Source organism: Ascaphus truei, chromosome 3, assembly GCF_040206685.1.
Source record: "Ascaphus truei isolate aAscTru1 chromosome 3, aAscTru1.hap1, whole genome shotgun sequence".
NCBI classification, from domain to species: domain Eukaryota; kingdom Metazoa; phylum Chordata; class Amphibia; order Anura; family Ascaphidae; genus Ascaphus; species Ascaphus truei.
The window spans coordinates 274,565,083-274,581,941 of record NC_134485.1 but is presented as its reverse complement, the minus strand read 5'-3'; the positions used below and the strand labels follow the sequence as shown (position 1 = coordinate 274,581,941).

The following is a 16,859-nucleotide window of genomic DNA, read 5'->3' as shown; positions in this document are numbered from 1 at the left end:
ACAAAGTCTTATAACCTTTGAGATACAGTACAGTAGGTGTACACCACTGAAACACCATTAGATGCGTTTGTCATTGTTTAAAGTGCTTTTATACCGCTGAAGCACGTATTTAAACATAATAAGCATAAATGTTCTGGTAGCTTTAAGGGTGGTGAGCATAATTATATATATATATATATATATATATACATAAACATATACATACATGTATATATATATATATATATATATATATATATAATCAAAAAATAAATAGATGGTACCGTTCTGTGGCTAACGAAATGCTTTTATTTGTGCGAGCTTTCGAGATACACTGATCTCTTCTTCCGGCGATGTTACAATCATTCATTGTAACATCGCCGGAAGAAGAGATCAGTGTATCTTGAAAGCTCGCACAAATAAAAGCATTTCGTTAGCCACAGAACGGTATCATCTATTTATTTTTTGATTATTGAAGCTCGGCTAACACGGTACTGATACCTCTACATATATATATATATATATATATATATATATATATATATATATATATATATATATATATATATATATATATATATATATATATATATATATATATATATATATATATATATATATATATATACACACACACACACACACACACACACACACACACACACACATATATATATATATACACATACATACATATATACATATATATATATATATATATATATATATATACATATATACACATATATATATATATATATATATATATACATATACAGTGGTTGACAAATCACCAAAAAATCTACTCGCCACCTAGTACCAAACGTGTGCTGCTTGGGCCAATAAGAGCTCGCCACGATGTTAAATCCACACACACACACACACACACACACACACACACACACACACACACACACACACACACACACACACACACACACACACACACACACACACACACTGTCTCTTTAAGGGAGCTTGCAAGACGGAAGCAGAAGCAGGAACAGGAAGCAGAGACAGGGAGAAGAGCTGCCAGATGCCGGGTAAGTGCTGTGTGCTGTTGCTGCTGCCCCACTGGGTCTGGGAACGCTGGGAGAGTTCTCAGCTTTCCCCCTCCGGTAGACACAGTACCACCACAAAAAATAAAAATAAATTTAAATAAATAAAAAAAAAAATAAAAAAAAATTGGCGGCCATTTTTTTCCCGCGACCCCGTTTATAACGCGGTGGTCGCTGGTGGCCCCTGAGGACTGCGCTATAACCGGGTTAAGCTGTATATATATTCACACATACACACACTCAGTAAGTGTGACATTGAATGCAGGATTTATGCAAGTTCATTTTCACTTGAATATGTCATAATTGTTGTAAAAAGCATTTGAGCTGGAGTTTCTGTAATATGTCAGAAACATTATGCCAAATCAATTGATTAAAATAAGGTTCTGCTGAAACAAAAAAAAGCATATATGTTTTGTCCAGGTTTACAGTAAGAATGTTATTGTTGGTGTGGCTTGAATATTGCTTGCATCGAAAACTGCAAAAATGTCTTCAGCACTAGGGGTACAAACACACTCAGGACGCAAAGGACTGATCAGCTTTGATTTGCAAAATTATGACTTGGTTCGAATTGTTAAAAATCACTGCATAGTGTAGCCACAGTAAGTTTCTCCAGCGACTATGGTTACGCTCTACACACCAGGTCTAATATAATTTCAGAATAGTATAAATCATGATTAAAGTTGAACATCAATATCCCCGGAGCAGACAGATAACAGGAGCTATGTATAATGTGAGGTCAATTACATTTTTGTTACAAAACTGATGTTATAAATGTCAAAGTATCACGGCAGTCTGACATGATGCCACGCAAATGAGTTGTCCTCATCCCAACGGGTTTTTATGAAGTTTAAAAAAAGTTTTATTGTACATTGTTTATTTAGTAATAGTACAAATAATAAATATAAGCTACTTACATGCACTTTGATGATTTTACTGTTAAAACTGTTCAACGCCATTACAATATCTTCTTGATCAGACGGGGAGTCGGTGCCCATGTGTCTACAAGCACAAACAAAAAAGTTAGATTATATTGGGCTAAAAACAATAATGCAACATAAGTCTCAATTTTTGTGAACTTTATATTCAACAGCAGTAACCAGGTACAGTTACTTTACAATGTACATCATACACACTCACATATTTCAAATGATACAAAATCTCCCACTGTCCAAATTAACAGCACTTTCAAGTATCCCATTTCATGGACAAAGCTTTACTCTTTATGACACTTGTAGATGATATCGATTCTTCCAGCAGTTCAAATAGAATTACAACGTGGAACTTATTTTGCAGAAGCAATGTGAGAGCAACTTTTAATGTGTTCCAGGTCAGGCAATCTTTGCAAAAGCTTTGAGAGAAAATGAGTAAAAGGCAGTATATTATTTTATCGATGGCTACCATCACTTAATATCTCGGCAATGTGCTAATGCTGCATTTTTTTTTCTCCAGCAATAGATATTTAATGTCCATTTGCAATGTTCACTTTGTTTGTACTCTTTAACATGCTTTGTTCCCACTGAATTGGTCAGTGTTCAACAATTAACGTTTTGCAACTCAAAACCTAAAGATCAATTTACTCTGACATATTGTAAAGATGTTTTATAAGCACTTTACTCAAGGAACAAAAGCAATTGCATCCAACCTAAAACATATTTGAACAAAGGGCATCAAACATGATCAAGCTGAAAAATTGAGTTTCAGGTTACTCAACCTAAAACACCTTTTTTTAGTTTGAGGTGAGGCTGGGCACTTACATTCATATTTTGGTTTTGGCTCTAAAAATAATTCCTGTTTTTGTTATTGACATGTTTTGGTTGTACATATTTTTCATGTTTTGGTTTTGCAAAAACTCTGTTTGCTTGTGGATTTTTACCAAAGTATTGGAAAAAAAAACTCAAAATGAGAAGCACAACATCTAAAGGCACCCAAGTGGGCACTTAGACTGTTTTTCTGGTTCTGAAAAACCTTGAATTTTGTTTTAAAATGTAAGGTTCTGGTAGGTTCTGATTTCCCACACCTGATTTTTCCCATCTCTAGTTTTAATGTAGGTCCTGTCTTCAAGTGACATGGCTGTAGAAAGGCACCCGAGTGGTCCTGAAAGTTTGCACTCCTTTTAAACATCAGGTAGCCATTAAAAAGGTATAACTTCTACATTATTACATTATTAAAATCATTCGTAAGAAAAATGCATCACACAACAGAAGAAAATACTTCACCACTGCACAGGTTCCCTGCTGGTGCTCAAGTCCCAAACATTGGTACTACCAGAACCCAAACATATTACAGAAACACAGGAGAGTTGGACGTCACCTAGTCAAACAGTAATGACAGAGCCGAACATCACATGCTGGTCTCTTCAAAATCCCACTTCTCTAATTTGATGTACAATTTGTGCTTTCAAACATGTTCCAGGATAATTCTGACATGTTTCTGATGGTTCTCATGGTTCATGATGGTTCATGATATCTGAAAAGACTAAAGATATCTTCCAGGTGTGTCACTACGAACTGGTCCATTAACTCTCGGAGAACATCACTAATTAGATGCTGGAAGGTAGTGGGGGCATTACATAATCCAAAAAGGCATCACCAGGTATTCGTAGTGCCCACATCGGGTTCAGAAAGCTGTCTTCCACTTGACACCTGGTCGGATGTGGACCAAATTGTACGCTCCTCTGAGATCGGACTTGGTGAAGATCTTAGCTGACTGGATTCTTTCCAGTATTTCAAGAATCAGAGGTAACAGATACCCATTCATCACAGTGATCTTATTCAGTTCTGGATAGTCAACACAGGGGCGTAGGGAGCAAGCCTTCTTTCCTACAAGAAGAAAGCTGCACATGCTGGGGAAGTAGAGGTCAGATGAAACCCTTAGATTCTCCTGGAGGTTGTGATTTAGAACCTTCAATTTTGGTTCTGAGAGGGAATAGATTTTGCCAAAGGGAATGGCAGCACCTGGTCGTAGTTCAATGGGACAGTCGTAGGAACGATGCGGGTGAAGAGTATCTGCGTTTTTTTTGTCACCAACATCCAAGAACTCCGAATTGACTGGGCCGCTGACCTTCCTGAGAGGACGAAATCTTGTGTATTCCCACGCACTCTTGGGTAGAGAAGGTACCAAATGCCTCTTGGCGAATTCAATGTTCATAACATTTCCTCCCGCCCCAGAGTCGACCATTACTGTGGTTGAAAAACACCAAGTTTCCCCCTCGGGAATAATGGGGATGTAGGTGTGGATGTATGGGGTAGTGTAATTTTTACCCTGAACGGTAGAGAAAACAGTCTGGTTAAGGGCAAGCAACAGATTTCTTCTAGGACGCTGGGAAAGGGATCGTCTGGACTTATACGAGCAATTGGCGATTGTGCCCCGAAAACCCACAATAAAAACAGATCTTCTCAACTTCATTTATTCCCTTCTTCAAAGGGGATAGGTCCTCGTAGCGTTTTCACTTGAATTGGCTCGACCTGAGAAACAGAACCCGTGATTTCTCTGAAGGGTCTTGGGGTGTTAATATTTTTAACCCTGGGGTTGTTAGGCATAAACCCCTGTCTCTCCAATCTTCTTTCAGTAAGCCTTCAATATATTTGAATGCATAAACGGTGAAAGTCTTTGAATACCTCTTTAGGCACCACCCGGGCCAGTTTGTCTTTAATTTGTGGAGAGAGACCCTGGCAAAAATGATCTGTGTGCGGCATCATTCCAGTTAGTGTCAGTATCCCATCTGCGGAAATCAGCAGCATAGTCTGCTGCCAGGTGTCTTCCTTGATGAAGATTGACCAGGCATCCCTGAACAGTCACACAATAGTTTGGGCCATCAAAAATAAACTCATGGCTTTTATGAATCCCCAAATCCCTGCAGGTCCCTTAGTTGGGCAATTCTGTTCCAGCACAGGGGAGACCAAAGCAAGGTCCTTGAGCAGGGTGACGATTGGTCCAACCTTGGCTTTGCTAGTATTATAGACGGAGGGCTGTAGTTGAAAAAGGAGTCTGCGGGGGATTGTGCGTGACATCAATGCGGGTGCACGCAGGCTAGAGAAGCTTCGTGAACCCCGCCAGAAAAATAGCTAAAATCCCCTGATCGCCGCTCCGCTTAGTCCCGCGGGACATCCGATCAGCCAGGGGAACTAGCGGAGATGTCCTCCAAGAAAACGCCTTAGCCAGGGACCCCAGATCTCCCCCGCTTCAGCTGCGGGCAGCAGAGAAAAAGAAAAACAAAGATGGCGCCACTGAGCACACACATGCAGGCAACAACAAGGAAGAGGGGCAAGTTACGGATCTTGAGGGGGATAGCCCTAATAAAAAAGCCATATTAAGAATCAGGCAGGTGAAAACGCAGTGGGGGGAGCTGCTACTGACAGAGAACTGACTATGACAGAGGGAGACACAGTGATTACTTAACAGGACCTCCAGAATATGGTAAAAGAAATGCAAGCAAGTTTTCAGTCAGCTCTAGATAGAGCCGTAAGGAAATTTAAAACAGAAGTCTCTGCACTAGCTAAAAGAACTACAGAGCTTGAAAATAAGACATTCCCCTACAAAATCAGGTAAATACGGACGATGAGGTCCTGCATCTCAATAATGAGATAAGAGCTATGATGGATGGAATGGACAAAATGGAGAACAGGGAACGAAGGCAGAATTACGAATCCGACATAACTTGAATCGGTGTCCACGGAAGCCCTCCAGTCATATCTTAAGAGACTGTTTATGTCAATTGACCCACAGCTACAAGATGGATAGAGCTCACAAAGCCTTGGGACCGAGATTGGATGACCTCAAAAGAAGCAGAGATGTGGTCCTAAGGTTCACCAATATGCAACCAAGGAAAGGATTATAAAAGGCTGCAGAAACTGAGGCTCAATTGAAATTGAAAACAGCTTCATCCAGTTCTTCCAGGACCGCTTCAGGATGACAATTGAGAGGAGGAGAGAGCTGCGATCAGTAATGGCAGTACTTCAGGAAAAGGGTATTCGCTAAATGGGCTTTTCCATTCCAACTTGTAGTCAACCATGATGGCAGACAGATCTCGATCCGGTACCCTGAAGAATCAGCATCTTTTCTATTGGCGTTGGGTCTGACCCCCAGGGATCGTGAGGGCCAACGACAAAGACCTCGGGACAATGACACAGATGACGATCGATCGGCTGAGGGTGCAGTTGCCCAGAGATAAAAGACTCAAGACCGTCTGTGTCTTTGAGGGACTCTTGTGGTTCACTAAAACTTTGGAAGATTTAACTGGAATCCACAGCTGTTTTCTACAATCGACAATCCGTCTATATACGATGACTGGCAGAAATCTACACCGGTCCTATAACAATGTTTGCTCCCCCTGTTTTGTCTCCCCCTTGTTCTTCCCTTTTTTATTCTTTATAACCTTTGCAGGGACTGTTCCATCAGAGTCTTGGACTTCACCGTCTACATCTCGAAAGCTGGTCTGCTGATCAGTGAGAAAAAAACGATGATCGTGCTGTTTGCAAGAATAGAGAAAGGCGGGGTGTGTAGGGTGGCAAGAAGCCCTGTATGTCCGACGTCAGGTCACCCTAATAGGGACATATGCCCGTCAGGCCAAGTAGGACGGTCTGCAAATTACGGATGAATGGCTAGTTACACTCATCATTCTTTGTGGTTTAACTTTTGTTTTTGGTGTTTTTTTTTTTTTTTTTTTTGTTAGTATCCAAGTTCCAGGAGGGGGAAAATTCCTTATTTTTTTCCCCACTGCTACCTGTTCCCCACAACCATCAATCTTTTCTGCTCACAACTTTCACATGAGAGACACACGATATTGGGAATGACTAGTCAAGTGCTATTGAAGTTATCCACGAATGTTAAAGGCCTTAATAGCAATGGTAAGCGCAGATTAACCCTAAAAGAATTTAGGAATCTGAAAGCAGATATTGTCTTTCTACAAGAGACACATTTTGACACCCAGGAGCCCCCGAATACTTTACCAGTAAAAAATGGGGGGTTGCGATTTTGATCAAACAAGGTACTCTGTTCCAGTCACTGGAAATCAAGAGGGATAAAGGAGGCAGGTCCCTGGTGTTCCACTGGGTCCTCTCAGGCCTGCAGATTACGCTAGAAAATATTTACGCTCCGAACGAGGCTCAAATTGATTTTAAGGGAAACATTGGAATCTATGGGGGAAAGTAGAGATCAGCAACTGACCCTGGGAGGTGATTTTAATATGGTACCAGACCAAGACATGGACAAGTCCACTCACTCAGAACACCCATACACCGCAATGACCTCCAGTATAGCAAAGAAATTTAGACTGCTACTCAAACAATTAGTGCTATGGGATGCGTGGGGTGGCACACAAAGGACAGAGGGATTATTCGTTTTTACTTGCGCCCACGATTCGTATTCGAGAATTGATAATATATTTGTATTACCAAGTATGTTGGACGTATTGGTCCAATCAGATATAGGGCCTATTACGTGGTCAGACCACGGCCCTGTGGTGATTTTTTTCGATCCCCCATTTATTAGGACGCAATCATTCCATTGGAGGATGAACGACTCACTATTAAACTACCCAGAAATTAGTACTCAAATTGGAGAGTCACTTAAAAATTTCTTCCAGATTAATAACGGATCTGTAGAATCAACAGCAGTATTATGGGAGGTACATAAGGCCACGATTAGAGGACAGCTAATTTCAATAGCAACTTATAAAAAGAGGATAAAAATAGAGAAACAAAAAATTGTAACGGAAAAAATAGTACAGTTGAAACAATTTCACAAGAAAGATCAGTCAAGGAAAAGCTATACAATTTTAAGTCAGACAAGGGTAAAACTCGAGAGCTTACAATTAGAAGAGGTAGAGAAGGCCCTGGAGTGGTCTAAACAGATGTCTTATGATAAAGGAGATACGGTTGACTGTCTGCTGGCAAATAAACTCAGAGGGATTACAGTAGGTCAAGAACTTTGGTCCCTGCCATTAGAATGAAAGGAGGAGAAGTGCCATACAATCCCCCTAAAATAGCAGAGGCATTTGCTAAATTCTATACGGACCTCTATACTCTAGATAACATCACCAAACACTAAGATCCCGGACTTGTCTCAGATAGAGGACTATCTTAGAGAATGCAGCCTTCCGAAACTGACAAAGGCAGATCACACAATTTTAAACTCAATAATAACTCAGATAGAGTTAACAAGGGCGTTTGGCTGATTGAAGCCATCAAAGGCCCCTGTCCGAGATGGTTTCTCAAATTTGTATTAGAAACATTTTATAGGAATCCTAGGACCATGTTTACTAGATTTATTTAACGATTTTCTTAGTGAAAAACAAACCCCCTCACTGATGACGAAAGCCAATATAGTGGTGATCCTTAAAGAGGGTAAGGACCCTTTATGTTGTGGCAGCTATAGGACAATTTCACTGCTTAATACAGATCTGAAAATGTACAGTATAGTAAAATCCTGTCTGATAGGCTGAACCCAATACTTCCTAGACCAGGCATCAGACAACACCAGGACAGGTCCACAAATCCAAAGTGAAGGCAGTGTTGTTGAGTCTAGATGCGGATAAAGCGATTGGTAGTATAAGATGGGATTTTCTAGATAAAACGTTAGAGGCATTTGGGTATTTTTTTTTTTTTTTTTTTACAGGGGGTCCGCGTCCTTTACCAGACACCGACAGCCACTATGAAAATCCCAGGAGGGGTGAGGAACCTAATAACAATTAAGAATGGAAACAGACAGGAGTGCCCCCTTTCTCCACCTTCTGTGGATTCAGAGATCTGTCAGGATATAAAGTAAATGTAGGAAACTTGGAAGCGTTAAATCTAACGTTAACAGAAAGGGAGGTCGAGGTTCTCAAAGACTACAAGTGGAAAAAGTCCCATTTAAAATATTTGGGGATTTATCTCATGAGAGACTACAACTCACTATATAAATATAATTACCCCAAGCTTTTTTCAAAGATAAGAAAGGATCAACAAGCCTGGAATTCCATTGTACCTCCTGGGTAGGGTGTATTACTGTGGTTAAGATGAATATCCTCCCCAGACTATTGTACTATTTCCAGACATTACCAATACCTGTTGCACATAAAACTATAAAAGAGATGCAAAATCGAATTATGCAATTTATCTAAACAACCAAGAGTAGCCAGATCAATTATGTTGTAGTCGCAGTAAGGAGGCGGTATAGCAGTACTAAATATTTTAAAATATTATATAGTATCTTATTTGAGACAGATGGTTTATTGGCACGCCCCGGGAGGGATTTATGCTTGGGTAGATTTGGAGAGCTCGCCAAAAAGCCTGGGCGGTCTGCCTTCTTTGCTATGGTCGAGACCTGGGGTCGGTACTGGGAGTCACTCAGACCCGACATTAAATCGAATTCTCCCTAAAAATATGGCAGCTAGCAAAAAAGAAATATAAAGTTATGTCAAACCCTTCCAGACTTACTCCCCTGTTAGGTAACCCAGGGTTCCTGCCGGGATTCCAGGGTTTTGAAACCTAGGACAGAGAGGGACCGTAGAGACGGGAGTTCTATTAGAAAAAGACAAGCTTTTGAAGAATTGACTAGAGAATATGGTCTACCCCCAACTGAGATGTTCAAATATATGCAGGTCCGACATTTTGTTCAGCAGGGTTTTTATGGGGAGGAATTACCCAGTTACACACGATTCAAAGATCTGTGCAAAACAAAAAAATATCAAAAGGGTCTGATCTCATCTCTCTACCAGGGGTTAACCCCTCAAAAGGATACCCCAGAACATAAGTATATGTATCCGTGGGTTCAGGACTTCCAGACTGAAATAACAAGAGAGGACTGGGAAGATATTTGGGACAATGCAGGCAAAACACTATATGTACAGTAACGAAGCAGAATGTTTACAAAATTCTGCTACGTTGGTATTACACCCCCAAGAGGTTAAAGCGAATGTTCCCGGAGTCTACTGATAGATACTGGAGGGGTTGTGGGCAGATAGGGGATCTGGCGCATACTGTATATGGTGGTTCTGTCCAGTTATGCAGACATATTGGAGGACAGTTCTGAAATTTATAGAAGATGTGATGGGGATTAAGATGCCACTAGACCCAATTTTAATTATCCTGTCTAGACCCATGGATGATGTAAACCAGTATACAGTCAAATTGATTATGAATGTTCTGACGTCGGCAAGATGTGCTTTAGCAGCAGCGTGGAAGAAGACACTTCCGCCCTCCAGAAGAGAGATTATTAGAAGGGTTAATGATGTCCAGCTAACGGAGAGACTCATGTCATTTCTGAGTCACACCACAAGAAAGTTTGATAGAGTATGGCAACCTTGGTATGTAGGATAAGGATATGATTGTAACAGAAAGAAGGATTTGGGAGTGAGGAAAATGATATGTGGTTTCCCCCACCCCCCTTTTTATCCTTCTGTACCCCCTCCCTTCTACATTTATATCTGAAAAATCTCTATAAAAATAGAAGTTTAAAAAAAGAAAAAGGAGTCCGGACTGATTGAGAAAACCCCGGAATTGCCATAAAATGTTGCACATCTCTAGCGATAAGAAAGTGGCAGTAATAGTTGGAAAGAAGCCTAAAGCAAACATGTATGCGGCTGTAGTTAAAAAAAAAAAGACCCAAACGCTTGGAGCAGATGCACGAAGGAGTATTGAATTGAGGAAAATAGCCGTAGATTTGACATTGTATATACAAATACATCTATGAAGAATTCTTCTGTTGATCCATTAAACATTATCACAATTTACAACAAATCTAGACTATTAGGACCAGTATAGATGCTAAAGCTTTGAACTTTTTATAGGCAGCAAAATTGGCAATAATGCTTCAAGAATGTGCTAAATACCATATAGTGTTAGTTCCTAGTGGTGACCAAAGATTAATGTGATTTAAGTCATAAATATCCAATTAGCACCCCTTTCGACAGTTTGTGAGAAAATAAATAGCTCTTATTTCTCTTGAGAAATAATGAATATGAAAATGATTTGCTTTGTTGAGTACTGTACCTCTCTAATTAACGTGTGGGCTGTCATGGTTTTATAACTCATGTTAAAACTGTTTGCAACACTAGTGTCTCTGCAACGCAGTTGGAAATATTTTAAATTAAGGGGGGGGGGGGAGGAGAAAATAGTGTAATAGGTCTCCACAGAATAAAAATGAATTACATACAGTATTAAATTTGGGTTCTGTGGCGACATATTGCACAATTTGTTTTCCAGATTATTCTCTGTTACATGAGTTGAATCTATTTCCATCTGCGCAGTGGCGAGCCAATACTGTTGCGTTTATTTACGTGTGGAAAACGGTGAGAAATTCCTTGGATGATCCTGGCAGCATTTGGATAGCAATTGTATTTGCATTTTATATATCGAAGTGCTTCTGTGACCCAAGTGTCTGTTTTAAGTTTGTAACCTTGTCCTCCAACTTCATCTGAGAAACCTCCTGCTGGGCAGCAGTAGAGTCTAATGTAGCATCCTGTTCAGTCTTCAGAGTTTCGAGCTCCTCGCCTACGTCACGCTTTTATTTCTCTGCCTTCTTACAGCCAGCACGCTCAGACTCCAGGTCCTTCCTCAGCTCTTGAAACTGCCCATCTGCATTTCTTTTTCTACTCAGTGCAGCTGTTAGTCCAGCTTCTTTAGCGTTGAGTCGTGAATCCACATCTCTCAGCTGATTCAGCGCAAGGCTTAAACCTGTTTCCTGGCCTGCAGCTGTCGGTGCTCCTCCCGGACCTTAACCAGCTCCCACAGATGCCGGGTCCGCTCATTGGCCGTGTGGTTCAGCAGCTTGCGGTCATCGGCCATCTCTGTCTCATAGCTCGGTGTCAGGTCGGCAACCTGACGAACGGGCACCTCCTCCCTCTCTTGCATTTTGGCGAGCTGTATCTTTTGCATTTGCAGCTCTACAATTTGATACTGCAAGTCTCCTCTCAGGGCCTTCACCTCTTCCTGGTGCTTACTCTGGATTTGCATCAGCGCATCCTTCATATTTTGAAGCTCTGCCATTTTTGTCGCTAGGATTGCCACAGCTTCTGTTTTCCACGCCTCTTTCTCCTGGGTGTACTGACTTTTAGGGATGGAGCAGCCTCTCTGCTTCTCCAGCTCTTGCTCCAGTTTGAGGTTGTCCTCCTGCAGAGTTGTGAGTTGCTGGGATGTGTGTTCAGCTGTCCGCTTTAGCTCTCGACTTTTCTGCAAGTTTAATTCTGTAACCTTTTTTTCTCCAACTTAAACTTTTCAGACTCCAATGCTGCTCGGTGGGGACACACTGTGCACTCAGTTTCTCCTGTAGTACTTGCTGCTTTAAGGCTCATTAATACCAAATGCTGCAAGGCGGCAGCGCTATTCTGTGATGTCACCCATTGCTGCCGCCAAGCAGCATAGTGAGCATCCCTATTTATCTCTCTAACCTCCTCTTTTGGCCTTCAACAGTGGACTGCAGCCAGCACCCACAAAGACCTACTGTAACTAGACCTGGTTTTCACTAAAAACTTTTCTCTCTCTGATTTCTCCATTTCCCCCTTTCCTCTCTCTGACCATCACCTCATCTAAATTTTCTCTCTTTCGCTTCTCCAACTCCATCTCCATCTCCCCCTCGTTTCTGCAGAAACCTCCACTTTACACTCCTCCCTCTTCTCTATGTTCTGCTCCAGACCCCGACAACCTGGTCAGGAACTACAACTCTGCCTTATCTTCCCCTCTTGATCTACATTGCCCTGCTTTCTCTCTGGGGTCCTCAGCCTTCTAACCCCAGACCCTGCCTAATTTCCCACACATGCATGCTGTGTTCCTCTGAATGCATCTCTGGAGGAAATCTCACACTCTCGCAGACTTCCTTCACTACAAATTTATGCTATCCTGTTTCAACTCAGCCCTCTCTCAGGCTAAACAAACCTACTTTTCTTCGCGAATCAACATGCACAAGTCTAACCCAAGCCAACTCTTCTGTCTTTGACTCTCTATTCAAACCACCCTCAGCTGCCTCTTCTTCTTCCTCCATCTCACCTCAGGACTTTGCGGACTATTTTAAGGAAAAAGTGAAAACCATACAGTTTCCTCCTCCCATCCTACATCACTTCCAAACTGTGCTCCTGCCTTCCTTGACTCTTTTTCTGCTGTCTCAGAGGAGGTTGTGTTGCTGCTGATCTCCTCTTCTTCCTCTACCACTTGCCCTCATGACCCCATTCCCTCCCATCTCCTAAAACATCTTGCTCCTAATATAATCCCTACGCTCACACACATTTTTAACTCCTCCCTCTACTCTGGTACCTTTCCCTCCTCCTTCAAAACATGCAACAGTTATACCATTACTCAAAAACAGCAAGCTTGAACCTACTTGTCTTTCTAACTATCGACCTGTCTCCCTCCAGCCTTTTGCCTCTAAACTCCTTGAACGTCTTGTATTCTCTTGCTTGCTCCACTTTCTCAACACCCATTCTCTCCTAGACCCTCTACAATCTGGCTCCCGCACTTCTCACTCCACTGAAACAGCCCTCACTAATATAACTAATGACCTCCATGCTGCTCATATTACTTGACCTTTCTGCAGCATTTGACACCATGACCACCCTCTTCTCCTTCACATTCTCCATACTCTTGGTATTCGTAACAAAGCTTTATCCTGGATCTCCTCTTACTTCTCCCATCGTACTTCTGCTAACATCTCCTCCTCCATCAATCTCTCTGTGGGGGTACCCCAGGGCTCTGTCCTGGGACCTCTTCTCTTTTCTCTTGACACACTTTCTCTAGGTGACCTAATCACATCTCTTGGGTTTAAATGTAACCTCTATGCTGACGACACACAAATTTACTTTTCAACCCCTGACCTTACACCTGCTGTACAGAGCAAAGTTTCTGAATGTCTCTCTGTGATATCATCCTTGATTGCCCTCCGCCGACTTAAACTTAACTTGGCAAATACAGAGCTCCTCATACTTCCTCCCACCTGGCCTTCCAACCTCCTTCCACATTACTGATGGAAATACCATCATTCACCCAGTAGCCCAAGCATGCTGCCTTGGGGTCACACTCGACTCCTCTCTCACATTCTCCTCTCGCATTCAAAACATATCTAAAACTTGTCGCTTCTTCATCCGCAATATTACAAAGATACGCCCTTTCCTCTGTTGCTCAACTGCTAAAACTATGACTCAGGCCCTCATTCTCTCCTGTCTCGATTACTGTAACCTCCTGGAGTCTGGCCTTCCTGCCTCTCACCTGTCTTCCATACAATCTGCGCGTGTTTTCCTGTATAATCACAGCCTTACTTTACCAAGCTCTGCTTTGAATGTGCAAGCCTCTGGCTGAGAAACTTCCAGCTCAGTGATTAAGTGTTGAACGTCTTGCTGGGACATCTCATTGTGCCATTTCCAGTCAACACTCTTTCCGTCTGACTCGCTCGGCTTTCTGTTGCTGGTGGTAAGAGTAGTCTTTGTCAACTCAAGCTTTCCTGACCACCCGGGGTCAACATTTTGTGGAGCTTCTGTTGCAAATGGAGGCTGTCCTTTTCGCATGGCTACATAGGAGTCCTCCTCCTCATCCTCTTCCGAACTGCAATGATAGTGTTTAATGTGGCCGGCCTCTTGATAGCCTAAACACGTCTCGTGCAGTTCCTTTCTCGGGGCCCCATCTACTTTGATTTTACACATCCTGTTTTTCTCTAAATTCCCCTTCTCTATAACAGTCTGTTTAAATATAGAAACCCAGCCCCCAAAAAATGCCCCACAGAAAGTTTACATTCCATTTGGTCAGAGTTTCGAGGATAAACTGTGACCACATGTCCAAGTTAATGGTATTTGTAGCACTCTGTGTACTTTCCAAACCTGGGTCGGGGTTTTGTCTCCAGTCTACTGGGAATAATGAGACAGGAGTCCCTCCTTGGGGCTGTGGGACTTCCCTCTCCTTTATGTGAGTCTGAGTCCTTGGGAACTGTTACTCTGAGGAACAGTCTCACCAGACCACCTGACGCGCAGGAAACAGGGACCGGAAAACGCATCTGGACTTTAACTCTTGGACATCTCTTCGGCAGGCAAGTGACGTTCGACTAAGCCGACCAATTGCTCGGTGTCTTTGCGGTCACTCTCTCACCCACTTCTGGATGGTGTGGGGAAGACCCCTCAGGAACCGATCTATAACGACTTTCGATGACTACGGCAGTGGTACATACTTCAGACTGGGGCCACTTCCTTGCAGAGTGCATAAGGTCGTAGAGTTAAGAGCGGGGAGTCTTCTCTGTATCACATTGCCAGGAGTGGGACCGTTGGGCCCGAACTGCGAGGGTGACCCCCTAACTGTGCCATTAACTCAGCCTTCAGGGTGTCATAGTTTTTTGCTTGCTCAAGCTCCAAGTCATAATATGCTTTTTATGAGTCACCCACAAGGAAGGGAGCAATTATTCCAGCCCACTCCTCAGCTGGCCACCCTTCGCATACTGCAGTGCGCTCGAAAATTGACAGGTACGATTCAACGTCATCATCCATCGTCATTGTCTGAATGAGGTGCGATTTTATCTGGCGAGTGACTGTGGGGCCCCGCTGGTCTGGGTGGTAATTCTCTTCCCCAACACTAGCAGTTCCTGGTGTAGGCGAAGGTGCGCCTCTTTTAGAGTCTGATGTAGGGATAGCGCCATCTGCTGTACTAACACCGCCGTATTTTTAGTTTGTGACAGTAAATTTTCATCATGGGATTTTGACAGTTCATTTTGCTTCTTTGCCAACTGTTGCAAGCCCTGCATTAAGGCAGCAGCGTACTCTGCTTGGCTGCGCTGTAGAATAGCCGTATTCTCTGCTTAGTTATGCTGTATTGTGTTCAGAAATTCATCCATTTATCACTCACGGGTGTATTCTGCACCTTGACCTGCGGAAGCGCTATTTCCTCAATTCTTCACACCTTCACAGACTTCAATCGCAGAATCTGTTATTTCACTTCAGTTGGGCGGCCATTTTAAATCCCTGTATTATTTTCAAACCCCAGTTTCCACCACTTTGTGTCTTTTGGACTGCCCGCCTTAAAACGCCACCAATTGTGATGCCCATCTTTTAGTCCCAGAATAAGGCCGGAAACATGGTATTTCTCTACAAAGGGTTTCTTTACAGGGTTAATTATTCACCAACAGGCCCAACGTCCTTTTAAGTTAAAACAAATCATAAAAATAACGCCTAGTCCCTTTAGGGAAAACGAACTAAACATACTCCAGCCCTTTCAAACACGGCCACCAGCTATACTGGGTATCCGCCCAAAACATGTCCTATCATATGCACCCCATACGAACAGTCTTAGGTACATTAATGTATTACTTACTGTAGCTCTTGGTCTGTTACTGTTGGGACTCCAGGTAATTCCATGTGGACCCTGTGAGAGTTCAGAGAATCCCTCTCCTCTGTAGTTCCAATAAAATGGACAAGACCTCCCTGCTCCAGCACAATCTCGTGTCCTTTACTCTTCTTCCTGGGCTTTAAACCCAGGCAATCCCAGCAGGCTCTGCAACCACCGTCCAGCAAGCCTAGGGGACTGTCATCCAGCTTCACCATGCTGGGGAGACCTCTGTCTCTCTCCCCCCTTCTCTGAGGAAAAGCAGTCTCTCTGTGTGTAGTCCAACATGGTACCCATCAAGGCTGCAATGCAGCCTAGGCCCTGCGCTGGAGTTGGTAACCCAAACACTTCCTGTTCTTACCAGGACTTAAAGTGTTGAGGCCAGTAGAAGGCTATAGCCAGGGGCACTGAGCGAGCGAGACACACACACACACACACACACACACACACACGCAGCGGCCGTTATTCGAACACTTCACGCGTTGTATACCTCGGAATACCCACGTTATGTCGTGTGATTTCCTCCAACCGTACCGCGTGAAGACGCGAGTGC

At 42.7% G+C, this 16,859-nt stretch overlaps 1 protein-coding gene across 1 annotated transcript in view; it reads right to left on the bottom strand.

Annotated features, from left to right (window-relative positions):
- UGGT2 (UDP-glucose glycoprotein glucosyltransferase 2) overlaps positions 1-16,859 on the bottom strand; it is a 248,351-nt gene that overhangs the window by 40,015 nt on the left and 191,477 nt on the right. Inside the window, exon 30 of the mRNA XM_075590844.1 lies at positions 1,952-2,036. Coding sequence (XP_075446959.1) covers positions 1,952-2,036 — 85 coding nt within the window. The remainder of the gene's footprint in view (positions 1-1,951; positions 2,037-16,859) is intronic.